We start from the raw sequence: 20506 nt of genomic DNA on the forward strand, positions 1-20506 counted from the left end.
GGTGGTGAGAAAGCTGCTCAAACTAGCCAAATCTAACAGAGCTCCACTTTTGTATTCCTGGTTCCCACAGCCACCAACCTGCCTGCTTAGCAGCATTTTCCTTCTTAAAGTACGTATGGGTGTTTAGCCCGCATGCACATATGCACCACTTCTGTGTCCTTGGAAGCCAGAAGCACCAGATTCCTGCAACTGGAGTTACAGACCCTGTGAGCCCACACGCAGGTGTCCTCTCTCCAACTTTAACAGGTCTTTTTTTTTTTTTTTCCCCAATACAAGTTTCTCTGTGTACCCCTGACTGTCTTGGAACTCAACTTTGTACACCTTTGAGGATGGCCTCAAACTCAGTGCTGGGGGTAAAAGCATGCACGACCACACCCAGCTCTTAATAGTTTTTTCACTTTTTGAGACATGGTTTCTCTGTAACAGCTCTGGCTGTTCTGGATTCACTGTCTCCCCCCACTGGAGTGCTGGGATTAAGTATGCTTTGAAAAAAAAATTTTTTTTTTTTTGGCTGAGGGTTTCTCTGTGTAGCCCTGGCTGTGCAGGCTTTGTAAATCTGCCTGCCTTTGGGTTTATAAGCATGTACCTCCAAGCCCAGTTCAGTTAGTTTCCAACTATATCAATCACTTTATTTTTAAGACAGGCTCTCATGTACTACATAGGCCAAGCTCGCCTTAATCACGTATCTCAGGATGACTTTTTTCATCCTCCTGCCTCAACTCTGCTGCAAGGGCTATAGGAATGTACCATCACACACACAACCACAACCTCATTCAACACGTCCTCATCAGCTAAGCTTAGAACATGTTCTTCCTTCACAAACTCCTTGCTGAGTTCTCCAAATGTCAAGCTCTTATCCAAATGCTTTGTTGCCACACTTGGGGAAGGAGGACATACGTAACCATTAGCTCAGCCAGTGGGAGGCAGATCTGAGTTTGTGGATAGCCAGTGTTACTATGCAGAGAAATCCTGTCTTTACAAAAAAAAAAAGGGGAGGGGGCACCTAGGGCTTGAGGTGGGTACTGCCGCGCTGCTCTTGCAAGAGCTCAGCTCTCAACTGTACCCAGTGGCTGATCATCACCTCAAATAGACCAGCACAAACACAAAGTGACAAAGATACCAATTAATTGCACGTACATGTGTAGCATTAAGGACAACAGCTTGGTGTGGTGGTACTTGCCTGCAACTCTAGCACAGTAGGTGGAGGCAAGGTGGAATTTGAGGCCACCACAGAAGACCAAGTTATACGTCTGGGATACTGCTCAGTGGTTTCCTTGTATTCAAACTCTGGGTTGACTCTTCACCACCACATGGGTGGGAAATATACACAAAACACGAGGTCTGTTATGTCTAGAATCCTATACTCAAAGCCTGGCACCCTAATACCCCAATGCTCCAAAGGAACCCCAAGTGGCCTCCAATCCCTCATCCTCCTCAGTGCTGGAGTTAACACTCTACAAAGAAGCCACCGTGATCTACATTTTCCAGCCCTTACCAAGACCCGACAGTGTCTTCCCACAGAACACAGTCTCATGGCCGGGCCAGTCAACAGCCTCTAGGTTCTTTCCCGAGGCTACAAACCCAGTTACTGGCTGAAACGCTCTTCTTTTAACCCACTTGTTTCTATGAAGAAAAATTTGTTCTGTTCCAGGATTATCAGATGACCCCTCTGCTAAGTAACTAGGAAAAAAAAAAAAAAAAAAAAAAAATTCAAGGACACACAAACCAATATAAGCCTTTTATTGTCCCCAAAGAGACCCAAATAGTATTTATAATTCGGGATCTTGTTGCTGGAACTGGGTAACTGTAAAAAGAAATACACATGAGCTTTTATCAATATCCCTAACCCAGAAAGTTCTTTAGCAACTCTCAGTGCCTAAGTTCCATGTAAAGGAGCCGACTGCAGAACCTACCTTGTGCCTTACTCATCAGGTTGTTGCACTGTGCCCTTTTCAGACACATAGATACCATCCAAAAACTTCCTGATATCCTTGTTTTTAACGGTTGTGGCTTGCTGGATCAGAGCAGCTGCACAGGAAGAAGTATATCAGGCCATTATTTCACTAGCCTAACTCACCTCACCCAGGTCCAGATAACAACTGGACTCAACCCCTGAACAGCACATACACGCAGAGCATGTTAACACCCACTATGTATTCATGTGTGACGCATAGTACATACAATCACACAGAACAGATCAGAAGTTTTGAAACAGAAACCAGACATGCATTCAGCCCCAAGCCTTAGATAAAATTAGTCAGCACAACACGTAGGCATACACACCTGAATTTGAAACAAGTTCAATATCATTTCCTTCCAGGATTAACTCATCCTTCTGGGCTTGAGAGACAGAACAAGCAACACCTAAAAGAGGTGAGGCGTGTATTCAACAGCGTTAACACGAGAGCCCACAAAATACAATTCTACTTAAAACTCCAAGCAACCAATCAACTTTCTCTTAAAATTTTAGGGTTGGACTTCTGAACACACCGTGATTACAGACGTGATAAACCCAAACCCCAGCTCACACAAAAGCTGATATACCCTACAACATATCCTCCCCAGGAAAAACAAATCTCAAACCAGATCTACCATAACACACACAGTTCTGAAGCAGCCTTCACCCCAGCCAGGCACAGGAGAAAGCCCAGCAGGACCCAAAGCCCACACATACCTGTCCTCATGCGAACCCTGCGGATGTATTTTTCACCCAAGAAATTTCGGATTTCAACCAAAGACCCATTCTCCTGGATGACAACGTTGATGGGGAAGTGAGCATACACAGACCTCATCTTGTAGCGGAAGCCCTGCGTTAAGTAAGTCGGCTGTGAGCAATTTGAGCAATCTCAGTTCAGGCTGGCCTAGAATGTGAGACTCCAGCCTCTCCCAGGGCTGTGTGCCCCAGGGCCAGTCAGCTCTAAATCCCCTAGGGTGCCTTTGTCCGGCCCACCCTGCCCATCACCCACAACAACCCTTACAGAGTTAACACATACTGCAAAGCAACAACGGTCTCTTTAGACAGTAAATCCCCAGGAGGAAGCCTCTGCTTTACTCTACTACCTCACCCTTTCAATTAATTTTCGGCATAAGAACGTTTGCTGAGTTACTGCAGACACAGGTAACAGCAGGCCACAGATAGATATCAAGCTAAATCAAAGGCCCAGTCCTTCGCACGACCCAGAGATGCAATGAGTTAGGGTACAGGCTGAGGCTATGGACCAAACCACTTCATCGTGCTGTTATCTTGGGCAAAGGATTTGGAACTAACACTGACACCAGATGACATACAAGGCAGACTTTTTCTTCCCTATCCATGGGAATACAACAATACCTACCAGTAATCTAAGTTACACTACTGAAGTTTATCTACAAACGGAAAAAACCACTGTAACTCTTGCCCTGCAAATCCCTAGGTTTGATGCCTGGTACTCCTCTTCCTGCCCCGACCCCAACCTGAAATCTCTAGTTTATGAGTCTACAGTCCATCCCGGGCCCCAAACGCTTATATAGACACCACACAAAGACACCTCTTCCAAAGGGCTAGAAAGCAGCCTGAGGGGCCGGCTTACCAGCGTAACGCCCTTGATCATGTTCTGCACGTGACTGCAGATGGTTCTGACAGTGGCCAGCTCCTTTCTGTTACCCCACCATTTGTCAACACGCAGCTGCAACAGAACAAAAGCTTAGAATTAGAATTCAGCAGTCCTGGCTGGTTAGCACCAGAGCATTCAAACCCACCTGCAAATATCCCAGGGACACAAGGGAGGACCGATACCCGCACCCCCCAAAAAAACCCTGAGAACACAACCATGTTCACCTCAGCAAAAGTACAACCGAGTCTGAAAAACTAGTTCGGTCGTGTATTGGGGGAGTTGACACTAGTTACTGGGCTTTACAGCGATTGCCGCGCCCAGTCCTCCCGTTCCAGGGAACGGCCCCGCCAGCCAGCCAGGCAGGCCTGTCCTTACCCTTTTCTTTTTCTTCCCAAGAAGACTGAGCTCTACGTTGATGTGGTTGAAGTCCCTCCGCAGGGTTCCCCGGGGGCCCTTCACGAGGACTGTGCGCCCCTTCAGAGTGACGGTGACTGCAAGAGAGGATAAGCTCGTGAGGCCGCTGCCAGGGCACGGCAGACAGACAGACAGACAGACGGACGGACGGACGGACGGACGTCGGGGCAAGGCGCGGCGCCGCCTACCGTTTTCCGGGATGTCGACCGTCTGGTTGCTGAGAATGGTCTTCATTCTGAAAAGACAAACAGCCGGGTAAGGGGGCTGGAGCGCGGCACGCTCCACGCCACACACCGGGCGGACTTCCGCTCCAGACGGAAGCGGCGGGGTAGGAAATCCGGGGAGACCGACGCAAGCGGGTGGGTGACGAAGGGTGGCCCAGGGGCGCGCGCGGGCTCGGCAGGGATGTTAGGCGAGCCCGGCCCGGCGCGCCATGGCGGCAGGCTGGCTGGGGCGGGCGGGAGGCAACCTCCAGCCGGCGCCACCGAGCCCACGGGGCGCCCGCTGTGCTGGGGGACAGTGGGGACAGGGACTCGGGGCGCCGGGTCCGCGCCGCCCGCGTCCCCGACAGAGGATGGTTCCAGATTCCCGGGGAACGCAGCCCGGGGCTCCTCACCTCGCAGTAGATGGGGCAAAAAGGGAGCGTGTTTCGTCATCACGCTCTTGTAATCGGTCGGGGCCCGGCGTGTTGCGTCATGAGCGCGCGACGGCGTCTAAGGCCGAACGAGCCGCTCGCCGATCTGGTCGAGCCGCGCAGGCTAGGTGATGACGTGCCTTCCGTCATAAGCAAAGCGACGGGTGTTTAGACGGGTTCTGTTCCGGAGCGCCGGTCCCTCGATCCCTTTGACCCTCTTAAGACCTAAAAGAGGGGATGTCGCTACGCTGCGGGCATGCGGCCCGCAGCCTGGGGTCCCGGGTGAGCGGCAGGAATGCTGTTGCTTATCACAAGTTCAAACTAGGCAACTTATTCAAGATATCCTTTTAAAAAGTCCGGGCCTCAGCCGGGCGCGGTGGCGCACGCCTTTAACCCCAGCATTCAGGGAGGCAGAGGCAGGTGGATCGCAGTGAGTTCGAGGCCAGCCTGGTCTACAAAGCAAGTCTATGACAGCCAAGGCTACATAGGGAAACCCAGTCTCGGGAAACCAAAAAGAAAAAGAAAGAAAAACAAAGCAAAAAGTCCCTGACTCATCAGGGATAAAACATTCATAGCCGTGGTGTATCTTAACTATTGTAGTTTAAAATTTTTGACAACATATATATATATTTTTTAGTACCTATCTTAATTGAAGACATGAAAATATGACATGTTAAGTCCGTTCCAAAGGTTTTCTAATCTATATTTAGCTGTTAACTCTTAACTCTGGTTCCTGTTTTTTTCCCCTGGTCAGGGCTGGGTGTGCTTCAGGGTCCCTGTAGCCTAAGCTGACCTGAAACTAAATTCTTAGACCAGACAGTCCTCCTCCTGTTGCCTCCTCAGAGTGCTGGGTTACAGGTTTGAGCCACCATTGCTGGTAGTTCTTCCACCTTGAGCCTTTTTAAAGTTCTAATCGCCCTTAGATCCTTTTCAGTTCTTTGGTTTGGGTATTATAATGGGTTAAAACTAAATTATTCCAGAGTCTACTGAGCGAATGTTGTAATGTAATGTAATGAACGATTTCGCTTTCCGTAGGTATTCAGAAGATATTTATATGGCTCACTTAGAGCAATAAGTTCTTTGCCAGATAAAAAGAAGGAATTTTTACATAATGGACCAGACCTTCAAGATTTTATGTCTGGTGATCTTGCGGACAAGAGTACCTGGGGTGAATATAAAGGAAACTTAAAGCGCCAGAAAGGAGAAAGGTAATTGACTGTTGGAGACCATTTTAGTATCCCACCCTCTGATTGGTGTTTTTTTGTTTGTTTGTTTTGGTTTTTTTGTTTTTTGGTTTTTTTGTTTTTTTTTTGAGACAGGGTTTCTCTGTGTAATCACCCTGGCTGTCCTGGACTCACTTTGTAGACCAGGCTGGCCTCGAACTCATAACTATCCGCCTGCCTCTGCCTCCCAAGTGCTGGAATTAAAGGTGTGCGCCACCAGGCCTGGCTCTAACCTGAGCCAGCTTGCATATAGCCTATGGTTACTTGATATTAATCATTTCTTGATGAGGAAAGGTTGCCTGGCATTCAGAAGGCTCTGGGTTCAAATCCTACCAACACACTAAGCAAATCGTAACAGAGGAATGGCAAGGATTTGGTGCACAGCATTGTTTCCAAAAATACTTACCAAACAACTTCTAGGTCACAAGTGGATAGTCAAGGGGAAACCAAGAGTACAGTCTCCATTCCAAATTTTAGAGCTATCTTTTGGTGGTGGTGGTTTGTCTTTTCTTTCTTTCTTTCTTTTTTAAGTTAGAGTTTCGCCTCTATAGCTTGGGCTGGCCTTGAGCTAGCTATGTAATTAAGTTTGGCCTTGACCTCCTGACCCTCTTAGCATGTGATGTTCTAGCATCACAGACGTGAAACACCGCAGCTGGCAAACTGTCCTCCTTTATTAAGGACCAGAATCTAGGCTGCAGAGTAGCTAGTGTGCGGGAGGGCGCTTTCCTTACTCTGAGCTGCTGTAGTAATTTGTAGATTTCCTAGGGAGGGACATGCTGAAAACATTATTGTCCTTTAATTAGGCCAGTATAGCAGTGCACCTTACGGACTACAGCACCCCTCAGATTGCATTAGCAGTGCTGACCTCAGCAGCTTCACCAGACCTGAATTTGAGTCTTCGTTCTTACTCCTATGACAGAATTGAATAGTCCAGGAAGACCCAAAAGGCTGTACTGGGAAACTATGCTACATGGTTTTTTGCAAGTTGGTAACAGACTGTTCTCTCTGGCTGTCCCTAGGTTAAGGCTACCTCCATGGTTAAAGACTGAGATACCTATGGGTAAAAATTACAATAAGCTGAAAAATACACTGCGGAATTTAAATCTCCACACAGTAAGTGCAGGGTATTTCCTCTCCATTTTCCCAAAGGCAATATTGTTTCTCCATATTTATAAGAAAACCTTTTTCAGACACGGTCTCATCACGCAGCATGCTCTAGTCTGGAACTCACCATATAGGCCTGACTGCTCTCTGACTTGTGATTCCCCTTTCGTAGCTTCCCGAGTGCTTGGATTATAAGAAGTGTGGTGCCAGAGCAGACCATAAAAGAAATGATTAATGAGTAGAGAAGTATTAGCAAAGAATGTGGGTAAAGATGAAAAGTGAAGTGTTATTAACAGTAACAAAAATGTACATAGACAGCCAGGCAGGGAGGCAGAGACAGGAGGATCTCTGTGAGTTTGAGGACAGCCTGGTTTACAAAGCAAGTCCAGGAAAGCCAGGGCTACACAGAGAAACCCTGTCTTGAAAACAAAAAACAAAACAAAACAAAAGACTGTATGTAGACATTTAGGGGCCGAGAGTATGGCCCCAGTGCTTACTTAGTGTGTGTGAAGCCAAGTTTAGTCCTCAGGCCCCCTTTACATTTTCCTGCAAAAGAAACAAAAAGAGACTCTATTTCTTGTGAAATATGTTGGAAGCAACGGTAGAGTTTAAATGACCTGAAACTGGGCTGGAGAGATGGCGTTGTGGGGAAGGGCCCAGCTGCTCTTCCAGAGGATGCAGGTTTGGTTCCCAGCACACAGGTGGCAGCTCACATCCGTCTCCAACTCTAGTTTCAGGGGATTGAACACTCTCTTCTGGCCTCTTGATACCCGGTGTGCTTGTGGTGCACAGACATACATGCAGGCAAAACACCCATACATACATAGTTATAATAAAATGATCTTTTTTGTTTGTTTGATATTTCATGACAAAGTTTCTCTCTGTATCCCTGATTGTCCTGGAATTCACTATGTAGACCAGACCGGCCTCAAACCTGTGTATCTGCCTGCCTCTGCCTCCCAAGTGCTGGGATTAAAGGCGTGCCCCAACACCACCTACCTAATAAAAATTAAATATCTAATACTTTGTTGTTGGTAGGTAGGTCTGTGCAACCTGAAGCCTCGTTTCTCTTTTCCCCAGGTGTGTGAGGAAGCCCGATGTCCCAACATTGGCGAGTGTTGGGGAGGAGGTGAATATGCCACAGCCACAGCCACGATCATGGTAAGGTCAGCGGGGTCGCTGCGGCTTCAGTCTAGGCATGGAATCGGGGTGTTCGTGCCCACCTCCTAAAATAGGCACTGTGAGCATCCAGTGAGGTTTGGGGTTTTTTTTTTTTTTTTTTGGTTTTTCGAGACAGGATTTCTCTGTGTAGCCTTGGCCATCCTGGACTCACTTTGTAGACCAGGCTGGCCTCGAACTCACAGCAATCCGCCTGCCTCTGCCTCCCGAGTGCTGGGATTAAAGGCGTGCGCCACCACGCCCGGCTCCAGTGAGGTTTTTATTCCATATGAGTTCATGAAAATTACAAGGAAAAGCCCTACACTCCGTAACTGGTTGTGATCTAATCTTCTCTGAATTAATCTATTATTGGTCTTCCGTGTATCTGGTAATTAGCTCTGTGGCACCTTAGGGTGTGTATTGCATTAATGTTTGGACACATTCTTCATTTATTAAACAAGAATGAATTCTACTCCCAGCTTAACTCCACTCAGATCCGCACATGCGTCTTTCCCTTGACTGCATCCTTAGGCCCAGCCAGATGCCAAGCAGGTAAAGTCACCTGCTGTCAGCCCACAGGGCCCACAGTGGAAGGAGAAAGCTGACTCCCACAGCGTGTCCTCGATGTCCTTGTGTTTCTACACACACACATACGTACCCACACACAGAAAATAAATTTAAACTGTATATAAAAAAAGAATATATTAGCCGGGCAGTGGTGGCGCACGCCTTTAATCCCAGCACTTGGGAGGCAGAGCAGGTAGATCGCTGTGAGTTCAAGTCCAGCCTGATCTGCAAAGTGAGTCCAGGACAGCCAAGGCTACACAGACCCTGTCTCCAAAAATAAATAATATAACCTCAAATCATACTTATTGATTATTGTGTCGTGAGTAATCTTTATAAACTATGAGTAAGTTACAGAATAACAGTACAACAGACATTTTTGTTTTGTTTTGTTTTGAGACAGGGTTTCTCTGTGTAGACCTAGCTGTCCTGGACTCACTTTGTAGACCAGGCTGGCCTCGAACTCACAGCAATCCGCCTGCCTCTGCCTCCCGAGTGCTGGGATTAAAGGCGTGCGCCACCACGCCTGGCTGTACAACAGACATTTTGATAGCTCCACTCGGAGAGTAGAACTTTAGCCTCCGCACAAATGTTACATTGGGATCCCATTTATTTTTTTATTGTTACTTTGTTTGTTTGTTTGAAACAGAGTTTCTTTTCATAGCCTTGGCTGACCTCAACACAGAGATATCCTGCCTCTGTCTTCCAAGTGCTGGCATTAAAGGCTTACCCACCACACTTGGCTCTTTATTTTTGGGGGGGGGGGGTCCAATTTTTATTTTTAATGATTTTATTATTAGTTCTTTTTTGTTTGTTTGTTTGGTTGGTTTCTCTGAGACAGGGTTTCTCTGTGTAACAGAGCCTTGACTGTCCTAGACTCACCCTGTAGACTAGGCTGTCCTGAAACTCACAGCCATCCGCCTGCCTCTGCCTCCTGAGTTCTGGGATTAAAGGCGTGCGCCACCACGCCTGGCTATAGCCAGGGCTCTTAACTGCTGAGCCATGTCTTCAGCCCTTAAGTTGAAATGTTGATGATGATGATGACAATGACGTGTACCTGTGGAGGTGTGTGTGGAGCCAGAGGACAACTTTGTGCAGTCTGTTCCCCTTCCCATCTTTCCATGGAGTCTGGGAATCAAAATCTTGCTTAGCAAGTACTTTTTCCCACTGAGCCATCTCTCTGGCCCCTTAAATTACAAAATTTGTCCCTTTTTGGTCCCATACCCCCTTCAGTTCTCTCTCTCTCTCTCTCTCTCGTTTTTTTTTTGTTTGTTTGTTTTTGTTGGCTCCCCTGGACTCGCTTTGTACACCAGGCTGGCCTATAACTCACAGCCATTTGCCTGCCTGTGCCCCCCAAGTGCTGGGATTAAGCGCGTGTTCCACCACCACCCAGCCCCTCCAGTTCTCTTAACACTTACTTGAGTGTATCATTTTCTTTTTCCACATACTTTTGTATTCCTTAAGCAGATATTTAATTTTGAGTATTTCAGATTCCTTATAAAAAGAATCAGTCTGTTGACATTCTTTGCCATTTGTTTTTGGCATTGTCTTCTGAAGGGTCATCTGCCTACTTGATTTAAATTGCAATGTCTCTATTCTAGTTGATGGGGGACACATGTACAAGAGGTTGCAGATTTTGTTCCGTTAAGACTGCAAGAAATCCCCCTCCATTGGATGCCAATGAGCCCTACAATACGGCCAAAGCAATTGCAGAGTGGGGTCTGGACTATGTTGTCCTGACATCAGTGGATCGAGACGGTTAGTAGCGTGTCACCGTGGCCTTAGCTAAGTCGTGGCAGAGCTTGAGCAATAGCTTCTTTTCTTTCTAGATGTGCCTGACGGGGGAGCTGAGCACATTGCCAAGACCGTGTCATGCTTGAAGGAACGGTACTTGTTTCACATTTGTTTATGTAGTTTAAGAGCCTTTTAGACACATACAAATCAGTTTGAGGTCTTTATCTCTCTCTCTCTCTCTATCTCTGAGACAGAGTTTACATAGCTCACTATGTAGACCAGGCAGGCTGGGATTTTAGGTGGGCCAGCACATCCATCCAGCTCTGAGTTACCATTTAAGAGTAGTTAGTGGTTGAGTGTGTAGCTCTGTGGTACAATACTTGCCTAGCATGCTCAAGGCTCTAGATTTAATGCCTACCCCCCCCCACCCCTCTACACACAGTTAGGCAGTTTAGACTATGAAGTGCTCTTGCAGAAGACCGGGGTTCATCTCCCAGCTCACATGGTGTCTGACAACCATCCTAACTCCACAAGGATTCTAGCACCCATTTCTGACCTCTTGTGAGCACTAGGCATATAGTAAATGCACATACATACATGCAGGCAGAACACATAAAGTGAAAATAAATAGATCTTTAAACAAATAAAACGAACTTAGACGAATTAAACACCAACATTGTAAAACACATTCTTTATACAGTTTTCATTCATATCCTGACAATTTTACTCATAATCTACATTCCAAAAGGATTAAAAAGGAGCAAAGTTTGCCATGTTGGTGGCACAGGAGTTTAATCCCAGTGTTCAGGAGCAGAAATAGGAGGATCTCTGAATTCGAGGCCAGCCTGGTCTTCATAGCAAACTCCAGGCCAACGAGGGCCGCACAGTGAGACTCCAGTTCCTAAAATAAAAAGAGCTAAGTCATGTCAGTGACTTGGAGCTAGTGTATCATCTAGCATACCAGCAAAATGTTTTTCCACTTATTCCCAGTTTCTGTGTCGTGGCTCAGAAGATACATTTTATAGGTCACAAAATTCCCTTCACATGCCACTTATGAATCTCAAGTGTGGGGTTTAGTTTAAAGAGTTAGTTTCAGAGTTACACACTATGGGCTTTCAGCATCTTCTGTTCACAAGGGACAAGTGTGCTCTTTCCTGTCTGTCCTCAGGGAGCGGCTGCACTCCGCCCCTGGGTTTGCCAACACTCTGTGACCTATTTCCATCACCATAGCGGTGCCTCACTAGACAAACACAGCCACCACATAAACAGGAGCACAGCGCTTGCTTGGCACCTCAGAAAACAAAAGGCACACGATTCAGCAAAGCAGAGACAGTTTTTAAAGCTCAGAACACTGGTGAGCTGTTTGCCTAGAGGAGCTGAAGAGGAAAGTGTTTGACAAATTACAAAAGAAATCAAAGTAGAAGCAGATGGTGTTTGTAGGCACAGAAGAAATATTCCAGTTTGTTTTACAAACAGTAAAATAATAATGATAAAAATTATGTTTTATATTTTGGTCTTTTAAATAATTTTTTTTTAATACAAAGAGGTTTATTTGAAGGAAGGGAAGAGGGGAGGAGTTAGAGCCTGAGTGAGCCGTGAGGGCAGAGAGAGACAGAGACAGAAAGAGAGAAGAACTGGGGGAGTAAGAGAGGTGATTTATTTCTTAATCACCTACTCCAGTTAGGTTTAGGTCAGATTGTGCTGAGCACTGTTGGCAGGTAGACACTGGTCACGGGGTTCACACACTTTGCCTTTCTGAGGCTTTTCCCGTAGTTGCTCGCATAGGGCTACTCTGTGTCCATCCTTGCTTAGCGAGGCCCACGGGCTGCTCAGGTGCTGCTGGGACACTGCTGACCTGTTTCGGCACCAGTCCTGTCAGTTCTTTTCCTCAGTTCAATGTTTATCTTTTTTCCTCCTAGGAATCCAAAAATCCTTGTGGAATGCCTCACCCCTGACTTCCGGGGAGATCTGGGATCAGTGGAGAAGGTGGCTCTGTCAGGGCTAGATGTGTATGCACACAACGTAGAGACTGTTCCAGAGCTACAAAGGTGATTGCACGTTAGAGGGCCGCAGCATGCTGGGACCCTCAGTGTGCAGGGACTGTGCAGTGGGCTTGTGCAAAGACAGCCCCTCCCTGCCTTTCCCTGTCCCCTTCCTGTCCTGCTTCTCCCATTCTGTCCTTCCTTCATGAAAAATCAGAACGAGCCACCAAAATGAGTGGCCCGGGCTAGAGGGATGGCCCACTGACTAATCACCCACATGCTCTTGCAGAGAACTGGAGTTCAGTTCCTGGCACTCACTCGGTCACCTGTGACTCCAGCTCCAGGGTGGCCCAGTGCCTCTGGGGTCCACTGAGACCTGCACTTACATGCACCGCCCCCCACCACACGCACACACATGCCCCCATAATTTCAAAGAAAAGTATTTTTATTGTTTATTTGTTTGGGGGGAGGTGTTGAGACAGGGTTTCTCTATGTAGACTTGACTGTCCTGGACTCACTTTGTAGACCAGGCTGGCCTCGAACTCACAGAGATCCACCTGCCTCTGCCTCCTGAGTGCTGGGATTAAAGGCGTGTGCCACCATGCCTGGTTGGAAAAGTCTTTTTTTAAAAATGTACAAACATCACTTATGGTGTTTCTAGGCAATAATGTCAGTTACTATCACTTTAGTCTTGTGTGTATACCTGTAAATGTATATGCTAATGTGGTAAGAACTGAAAATGTTTTGGTTTTTGGGTTTTTGGTTTTTTTTGAGACAAGGTTTCTCTGTGTAGCCTTGGGTGTCCTGTTCTCTTTGTAGACCAGGCTGGCCTCGAACTCACAGCAATCCGCCTGCCTCTGCCTCCCAAGTGCTGGGATTAAAGGCGTGCGCCACCACGCCCAATTGTTGAAGATGTTTTAATGACACATAATGAACATCTTTTCTGTCTTCTAAAGGCAGTATCATTGCAGATGCTTTGATGTGTGTGTGTGTGTGTGTGTGTGTGTGTGAGAGCACGTGCATGCGTGCATGTGCAAGTATGTTTCCCCAAAGAATACTCAAATGGAAAATGATGTAGCAGAAAAACTGCTGTTTTAAATCTCCTAAAAAAAAAAAAAGTCCAAGAGTAATACTGCACACCCTTAATTCTAGCACACAAGGAGGCAGATGGATCTCTGAGTTCAAGGTCAGCTTGTCCTACATTTCAAGTTCTAGGCCAGCTAGGGCTGTACAATGAGACCCTATCTCAAAACACAAACCAAACACCTCCCCCACACACTCATGCACAAGGAAGTACACACGATGTTTTATTCTCCCTACTATTTTAGTGGTTAGGAATTATTAAGAACTGCTACTCCACAAAGCAAGTATATTCAGATTCCAGAAAGATTACTGGTATTCTAGCTGCAGACAAACAAGAGTAATAATTTGCTTTAACTTTATCAAGTATTTGGCTGTTATTTTATTAGCCATTTTTCTGTATCACAAACCAACAAGAAGTTACAGTGAATGCTACCAAGCACATGGGTCCTGGATTGTAAACACTGCAGAGCTTCAGTACAGTGAGGAAGTGCTTTGTAACAAATACCTAGGGCCTGGCAAGATGGCTCAGTGGGTGAAGGCGCCTGCTGGTAAGCCTGACGGTGTGAGTTCAGTCCCTGGAACCCGCTGGTAAGCCTGACAGCGTGAGTTCAATCCCTGGAACCCGCGTGGTGGAAGAGGGAGCTAGTTCTAGCAAGCTGTCTGACACCACAGGTGCCATTGTGGGTGTTTGCACACATACACATGCAGAGTAAACAATAAAACAAATGTTTGAAGTATAACTTAAGTGTAGTGGCACACAGCTGGCACCCTGGCCAGCACACATGTGCACCCATGTACACGTCAGGAGGCTGAGACGAGGGTTCCAGGGTCAAGGCCAACATGGCTAGCATGAGTGGCTCGCCGAGTGTTAGCTTTCTATAGTGCCAGTTTTATGGAGGGTTTTTTATTTTGTTTTGTTTCTCAAGACTGGGTTTCTCTGTGTAGCCTTGGCTGTCCTGTAACTCTCTTTGTAGACCAGACTGTCCTGGAACTCAGAAATTCACCTGCCTCTGCCTCCTAGTGCAGCACCATGCCGAGCTGGAGGGTGTTTTATTTTTCTGCTGTTTTTAAATTTACATTTGTGTGTGTGTGCATGCAAGCACGTACTATAAGTTCACTATGAGTTTGAGGCCACACACTGTCTCAAAAAACAACATAACAAAACAAAACTACAGAACGCAAGGCTGCATTAGAATCGGGTTAGACGCTGATCTCACATAAGTTACTTCAGTGCTTTGCTTTCCCCCCATCCAAGCCACAGGGGTTTGGCCATTGTTGAAGGGCAGCACCCAGCCCGTGCAAACCCTGTGGTAATTTTGCCAGTAGTGGGCGCCAGTCTCCTAGTTTCACTTCAGAAACATTATCCTTCCAGTGAAAATTCCAGAATGCCTTTCCTCCGAGCCTGCAGTGTTACTACTAGCCAGCAGAGGGCAGTTCAACCTGCAGGAAAGAAATGTGCATAAAAGTTTCAACCCCCACCAAGTGAGCGGTCAGGTAGGTTTTGTCCTTAGAGAGGGGGTGGACTGTCTTCTGCCCAGTTTCTTTTCTCACTAGAATCATTATACTTTTGAGCTTTAGAGTTGTAATTTCTCAGGGTATAAATCGAGTGACTTCTAGTCCTATTCTCCCTGTCCTAGGCTTGAGGCCTGAAAAGTTGACAGACTAGGAAGCCCAGTGAGGCCTCGTTTGCTTTCCTGAGTAACTAACCTCTGCACAGTGTACCGTTGACCCACATGCTCAGTAACTGTGCATTTTATGATCTAGAGCAGCGGCTCTCAACCTTCCTAACGCTGTGACCCTTTAATACAGTTCCTCATGCTGTGGTGACCCCAACCATAAAGTCATTTCTCATTTTTATTGCTACTTTGTAACTGTAATTTTACTGCTGTTGTGAACAGTAATTTAAATATTTGTGTTTTCCTGTGGTCTTAGGAGACCCCTGTGGAAGGTTGAGAACCACTTTCTAGAACGTGCTTTCTGGTCTTATAGCTTGCTTGCATAACTGTGTACTCGTTGAACTTGCTTTGTCACTGAGAATCACCCTGTTTCCCAGGAAAGTCCGTGATGCCCGGGCCAATTTTGACCAGTCTCTTCGTGTATTGAAGCACGCCAAGGAGGTCCAGCCGGATGTTGTTTCCAAAACATCAATAATGCTGGGCCTGGGTGAGACTGACGAGCAAGTCCATGCCACGATGAAAGGTAAAGCAGCTGGGAACCAGAAACCCCTTCCGTTTACCCTCAGTGCTAGCAGGGCCTCCAATGTATGCTTCCTCCTGTGTCTTCAGTGCAGATGACAGTGAGAACAAAGGTCTGGAGCCGCAGGTGTAGCCAGTGGTGGTGGCCCAGTCTCCGTGCCTAGCACCAGATAGGACATGTCACAAACAGCATGCAAAGGAAAAGCCGCCTTGGTTAGATCATCATGGAGTGCTGCACATGGCGCTCATGATAGCTTTCCATCCTCCGTTCCAGTGAAGACGGTCTCTCATCCCTCTTCTCTGTCTATCCTTGGGTGGTTCTGAGAGCCAGTAGGCACCAGGCGCTGATGGATACAGGAGAGACTGAAGCAACCTGGGGTGCTTGCCTACCGAGTACAGCTGAGAGACTCTGATGGCCCAGAGGTCAAGTCACACCTGAGAACATAGCCCGCTCGCCCACCAAGCAAAGCCAACACTGTGCTCGCATTAGGATAGTTGTTCCTTCACCTTGTTTGTTTGTTGGATGGTTTTTTGGGTTTTTTGAAGCAAAGTTTCTTTGTGTAGTCTTGGCTACCCTGGACTCAACTTTGTAGACCAAGCTGGCCTCGAACTCATAGCTATCTGTCTGCCTCCGCCTCTGAGCCATCAGCTGGCATGGGCCAATTCAAGCCAAATTAAAGAATAAAGGCAGGTGCCGGGTGGTGGTGGCGCACGCCTAATCCCAGCAGTCGGGAGGCAAAGGCAGGTGTATCTCCGTGAGTTCGAGGCCAGCCTGGTCTACAAAGAGAGTCCAGGACAGCCAAGGCTACACAGAGAGACCCTGTCTCAACCACCATACACCCCCCCCCCCAAAAAGACATGCACCATCTTGTCCAGCCCTCTATCGTGGGGACCATTGCTGTGTTTCCGATTCTCTTCAGAATCTGTGCTCAGTCAAAACAGCAGTTTTGAATAACTGGGTTTTCTCCTATCTTGTATTGCCTGGGATGACAGCTGTAGCCCACAGTTTGCAAGCACTCCTCACAGGACCTGTCCTTACATCTGTAATTGTAACTCAGGTACCTGTTAGTAGACTCTGCTTTTTCTCTTTTTAGCACTGCGTGCAGCTGACGTGGACTGTTTAACTCTAGGGCAGTATATGCAGCCAACAAAGCGCCACCTAAAGGTACACATGTCACCAAATAATTTCTTTCTTTCTTTCTCCCCCCGCCCCCCGGATTTTTTTTTTCCTACTTTTTTTATTAATTTTTTCTTGTTACATGGTTATCCCACCAAATAATTTCTTAGTAATTTAAAGTAAATCTTCATTGTCCACGAGTAAAATAAGAAACCATCAGCTTTTTAGGTTATTGTCCTGTGCCAATGTGTGAGTTTCCGTCTTGTTGCTACATGAAGCAGCGAGCCTGGTGCTTCCTGCTGCCCAGACTGTTCAAGTCAAGTGAGCATACAGAAAACGTTAAAGTTGAGACTGTGCTAATGACCTTGGTGATCCTATGATTATCCACTTGAGAAAATTGTGTTGAGTAAGACCATGTGCCAATAGCACACTCAGACTGCTGCTCAGTGGTAGAGCACTTGCCTAGCATGTGAGGCCCTAGGTTCAACCCCTGGTACTGTCAAAGAAACAAAACAAAATGTGCCAGGTGCAGAGCTAAACTCAACATTCAAGGTTAATTAGTTTTGTCCTCAGGCACCTTATAATGGGTGACAGTAAAGTGCTTGCAAACTGGGTTCAAGTCCCAGAACCTTTTTTAAAGCCAGGCATGGTGGAGTATGTTTATAGTCCCAGCACAGGGAAGACAGACTGGGTAGATTCCTGGGCTTGCTGACCAGGTGGCCTGACCCGCTTGAGGGGCCTCGCAGAAAAAGAAGGTGGAGAAGGCGCAAGGGATGACGTCAAGGTCTTTACCCTTTGAAACAGCTAATGCAGTACAAAGCGGTGGCCTCCTCGCTGAGGCCTCTGTGGCCCTGCTCTGGTGGAGTCCAACAAATGACCAGCATGTAAAGATGGGGGACGGGCAATGGTGAGCCATTCTGAGCACGTGGGTATAGACTTCACCGAGTCAGAATCACTAAGAGTTTGGAGTGTGGTCTGAAGTGATTGTTTACATCAAGGTTGAAGAATATGTTACTCCTGAGAAGTTCAAATACTGGGAAAAAGTAGGAAATGAACTTGGATTTCATTATACGGCAAGTGGCCCTTTGGTGCGGTCTTCGTATAAAGCAGGTAAGTTTGACTGCAGGGGGTGGTTCTGGTGAGGCCGTTGATTTCCTGCACTTGTGTTCCACCCCAAAGCACCAAAGCTCTAAAGCACATTTCAGTGGCTGCGGTTGTCTCTTCCCGGGGAAGAAAAGGCTTTCTTCCTAACATGCCTTTCATAGCTTGCTCCACAGGGCCCTTTTTGTTGTTGTTAATCAACATGCATTTATTGATTATGTACACAGTGCTCTGCCTGCATGTACACCCGCACACCAGCAGAGGGCGCCAGATCTCATCACAGATGGTTGTGAACCGCCATGTGGTTGCTGGGAATTGAACTCAGGACCTCTGGAAGAGCAGGTGGCGCCCTTAACCTCTGAGCCATCTCTCCAGCCCGCTCTGTAGGGTCTTAAAGAAGCTTCCCTTCAGCTCCATGTACTTCTTGTCCACATCCCTTGCTGGTCTTGGTATCTCAGCCATTTGACAAGACCGCAGTAATTTGCATAGTCAGCTATTCCATGCGTGGCTTTCAGTAGCAGAGCTTCTAGAAATAACCAAGCATATAGAACATGTGATATGATTTGCTGGGAATTGTATATTCATTTGACAATGGTGCCAGCTGCATCTCCATGCTGCCAATTCCAGATCAGTGTAAGCATTGAAAGCCTATAGCATTGCTTCTTATACAATTAACCTCCTTGTTAATCCCCTTGACATAAAAGAGGAAACTGTAAAATCACTTTTTTCCCTAAATGTTTAGTGGTTTTACTAGCTTAACATAATTTTTCATTTTTAGTATGTAGCTCTTGCTTTAGTCAATTGACTGAACCATGAACACAAAGGCATTTTCCAAGGTATTAAGAAGTCATTTGGAGTCAGGCGAGGTGGTGCACACCTTTAATCCCAGCACTTTGGAGGCAGAGGCAGGCGGATCGCTGTGAGTTCGAGGCCAGCCTGGGCTACAAAGAGAGTTTCAGGACAGCCAAGGCTACACAGAGAAACTGTCTCAAAAGAACAAAAGATTGAGTTCTGGTGTGTAGCACATTGGACCTGTCTGGTGCTGTAGGTTCTGCCTCTGCTAGATTTAGGTGAAGGACTGAGCGGGACAGACAAGAGGCTCTGGATCCTTGGAGATCCTGCTTGTAAGAGGACGGAGAGGAGCTGCCCTGACTCCTCCTGAATCAGGCCTGCAGTTCTGCAGCGGGAAGCAGCGTGCTCATCGAGGCTGTGCCAAATGGAGCCTAGTGGGCTGGAAGGGGGTGTGCTCCTCAGGACAGCTAGCATGCTGCTCAGGCTCCCTCACATGGGGACAGGAGCCCATTATAGAAGGCGAGCTCTGACTTCCCTGGAGGGAAATGGAGTGAGAGATTCCATCAGGCAAATGCTCGGCTGCAATGAGCTCTGCTTTGTAAACATCTGATCTGGGCTGATGCTGGGCAGAACTGTTCTCTGAAACAGCAGCTGCAGTTGTCAGCGGTGAGAGATGGTCAGCCCTCCCAGTGCGCTGACCGTGCAGAAGCAGGCCCTCAGGCTCGGTAGGTGTATCGAGTAACTTGGGGATTGAAAGGAACAATAGTTGGGGGGAGATGAAACAGTTCTTCTTGGTCCCCAAGTAGCTGTTACAGAGAGAGGAAAGGGAAGAGGGGAATGTGGTAATATAGTAAAATCTAAAAAAAAAAAAATGAAACCAAAACAGTATGAGAAGTGCCAATGATAAGGAATCCTTAGATGATAAATAGTGCCCGTGAGCTCTGAGGAGGGCAGTGCCAGCAGGTAAAAGCCTCCCCTGTGAGGCAGGGTTCTGAAACAGTGGCTTGTTGCTTACTTGAGAATGGTACTAATATAGTCTTATTTTTCCTAAATAGGCGAATTTTTCCTGAAAAATCTAGTGGCTAAAAGAAAAACAAAAGCGTCTAAAACTTAGTCAAGACCTTCAAGATCACAGGAGCTTTAAGATTTTGCTTCCAGTTGGTAGGAGAGTGATGCCAGCCTCTCAGGATGCCTGGGCGCGCACACCAGTGCTGTTTTGTCTGAAATGTCTGGTGTCTGATCCATGCATCCATCCATACAATACCTGAGTAAAACCCTGTCTCAGAAAAACAAAGAAAGAAAGAAAAGAAAAAGAAAGAAAAAAGGAAAAAAAAGAAGAAGAAAATGTCTGTAAGCTACACATACTTAATGACAATTCATTTGACTTCCACCTTCGCTGTCCTTGCTTGTGATGTGGTCATACAACACTTTGAATGGTTTATAGTTACCATTGTAACTGAAATATGTATTGACAACATTTAGAAGATCTTATAAATCATAGTAACCTAAATGTTAGGGCTTTTTTTTTTTTTTTAGTGTGTGTATGTGTGTTTGTGTGTGTGTGTGTGTACACACATGTGCCTGTGGAGGCCACAAGTAGGGGTGTGTGTGTGTACACACATGTGCCTGTGGAGGCCACAAGTAGGGGTGTGTGTGTGTACAAACATGTGCCTGTGGAGGCCATAAGCAGGGGTGTGTGTGTGTGTGTGTGGTGTGTGTGGTGTGTGTGTGTGTACACACATGTGCCTGTGGGGGCCACAAGCAGATGTTCTGGAACCAGAGCTAGAAGAGCAGGCACGCGTGCACCTACAC

The 20506-nt window shown here is 46.8% G+C and overlaps 2 protein-coding genes across 3 annotated transcripts; one reads left to right on the forward strand and one right to left on the reverse strand.

The window, feature by feature from the left end:
- Positions 1 to 1900: 1900 nt before the first annotated feature.
- Positions 1901 to 4714, reverse strand: Rpl9 (ribosomal protein L9). Its single transcript, XM_051164793.1, has 7 exons — positions 4624 to 4714; positions 4196 to 4242; positions 3969 to 4084; positions 3570 to 3665; positions 2675 to 2807; positions 2284 to 2364; positions 1901 to 2028 (listed from the first exon to the last, which is right to left on the reverse strand). Exons 2-7 carry the CDS (start codon positions 4239 to 4241, stop codon positions 1922 to 1924), a joined length of 579 nt encoding a protein of 192 aa, XP_051020750.1. The 5' UTR covers position 4242; positions 4624 to 4714; the 3' UTR covers positions 1901 to 1921.
- A 50-nt stretch (positions 4715 to 4764) lies between these two features.
- On the forward strand, positions 4765 to 19941 carry Lias (lipoic acid synthetase). Of its 2 annotated transcripts, XM_051165021.1 has the most exons (11): positions 4765 to 4923; positions 5677 to 5849; positions 6884 to 6977; positions 8049 to 8129; positions 10292 to 10448; positions 10520 to 10577; positions 12344 to 12472; positions 15543 to 15688; positions 16779 to 16849; positions 17800 to 17911; positions 19750 to 19941. In XM_051165021.1, exons 1-11 carry the CDS (start codon positions 4879 to 4881, stop codon positions 19806 to 19808), a joined length of 1125 nt encoding a protein of 374 aa, XP_051020978.1. In that variant the 5' UTR covers positions 4765 to 4878; the 3' UTR covers positions 19809 to 19941. The 2 variants fall into 2 exon arrangements, with proteins under 2 accessions (XP_051020978.1, XP_051020979.1); XM_051165022.1 differs by lacking the exons at positions 6884 to 6977; positions 10292 to 10448; positions 10520 to 10577.
- The last annotated feature ends 565 nt before the right edge of the window (positions 19942 to 20506 follow it).

This window comes from Acomys russatus, chromosome 22 (assembly GCF_903995435.1).
Source record: "Acomys russatus chromosome 22, mAcoRus1.1, whole genome shotgun sequence".
NCBI classification, from domain to species: Eukaryota; Metazoa; Chordata; class Mammalia; order Rodentia; family Muridae; genus Acomys; species Acomys russatus.

Excerpts from the sequence above, each read along its gene's own strand:
- Rpl9 (XM_051164793.1), bottom strand. The coding sequence starts at position 4,241 with ATGAAGACCATTCTCAGCAACCAGACGGTCGACATCCCGGAAAACG. Across the intron at positions 3,666-3,968 it reads TTGGGAAGAAAAAGAAAAGG|CTGCGTGTTGACAAATGGTG; the intron begins GTAAGGACAGGC and ends GTTCTGTTGCAG. Across the intron at positions 2,365-2,674 it reads CAGGGTTCGCATGAGGACAG|GTGTTGCTTGTTCTGTCTCT; the intron begins GTATGTGTGGGC and ends CACCTCTTTTAG.
- Lias (XM_051165021.1), top strand. The coding sequence starts at position 4,879 with ATGTCGCTACGCTGCGGGCATGCGGCCCGCAGCCTGGGGTCCCGG. Across the intron at positions 12,473-15,542 it reads ACTGTTCCAGAGCTACAAAG|GAAAGTCCGTGATGCCCGGG; the intron begins GTGATTGCACGT and ends CCTGTTTCCCAG. Across the intron at positions 17,912-19,749 it reads GCGGTCTTCGTATAAAGCAG|GCGAATTTTTCCTGAAAAAT; the intron begins GTAAGTTTGACT and ends TTTCCTAAATAG.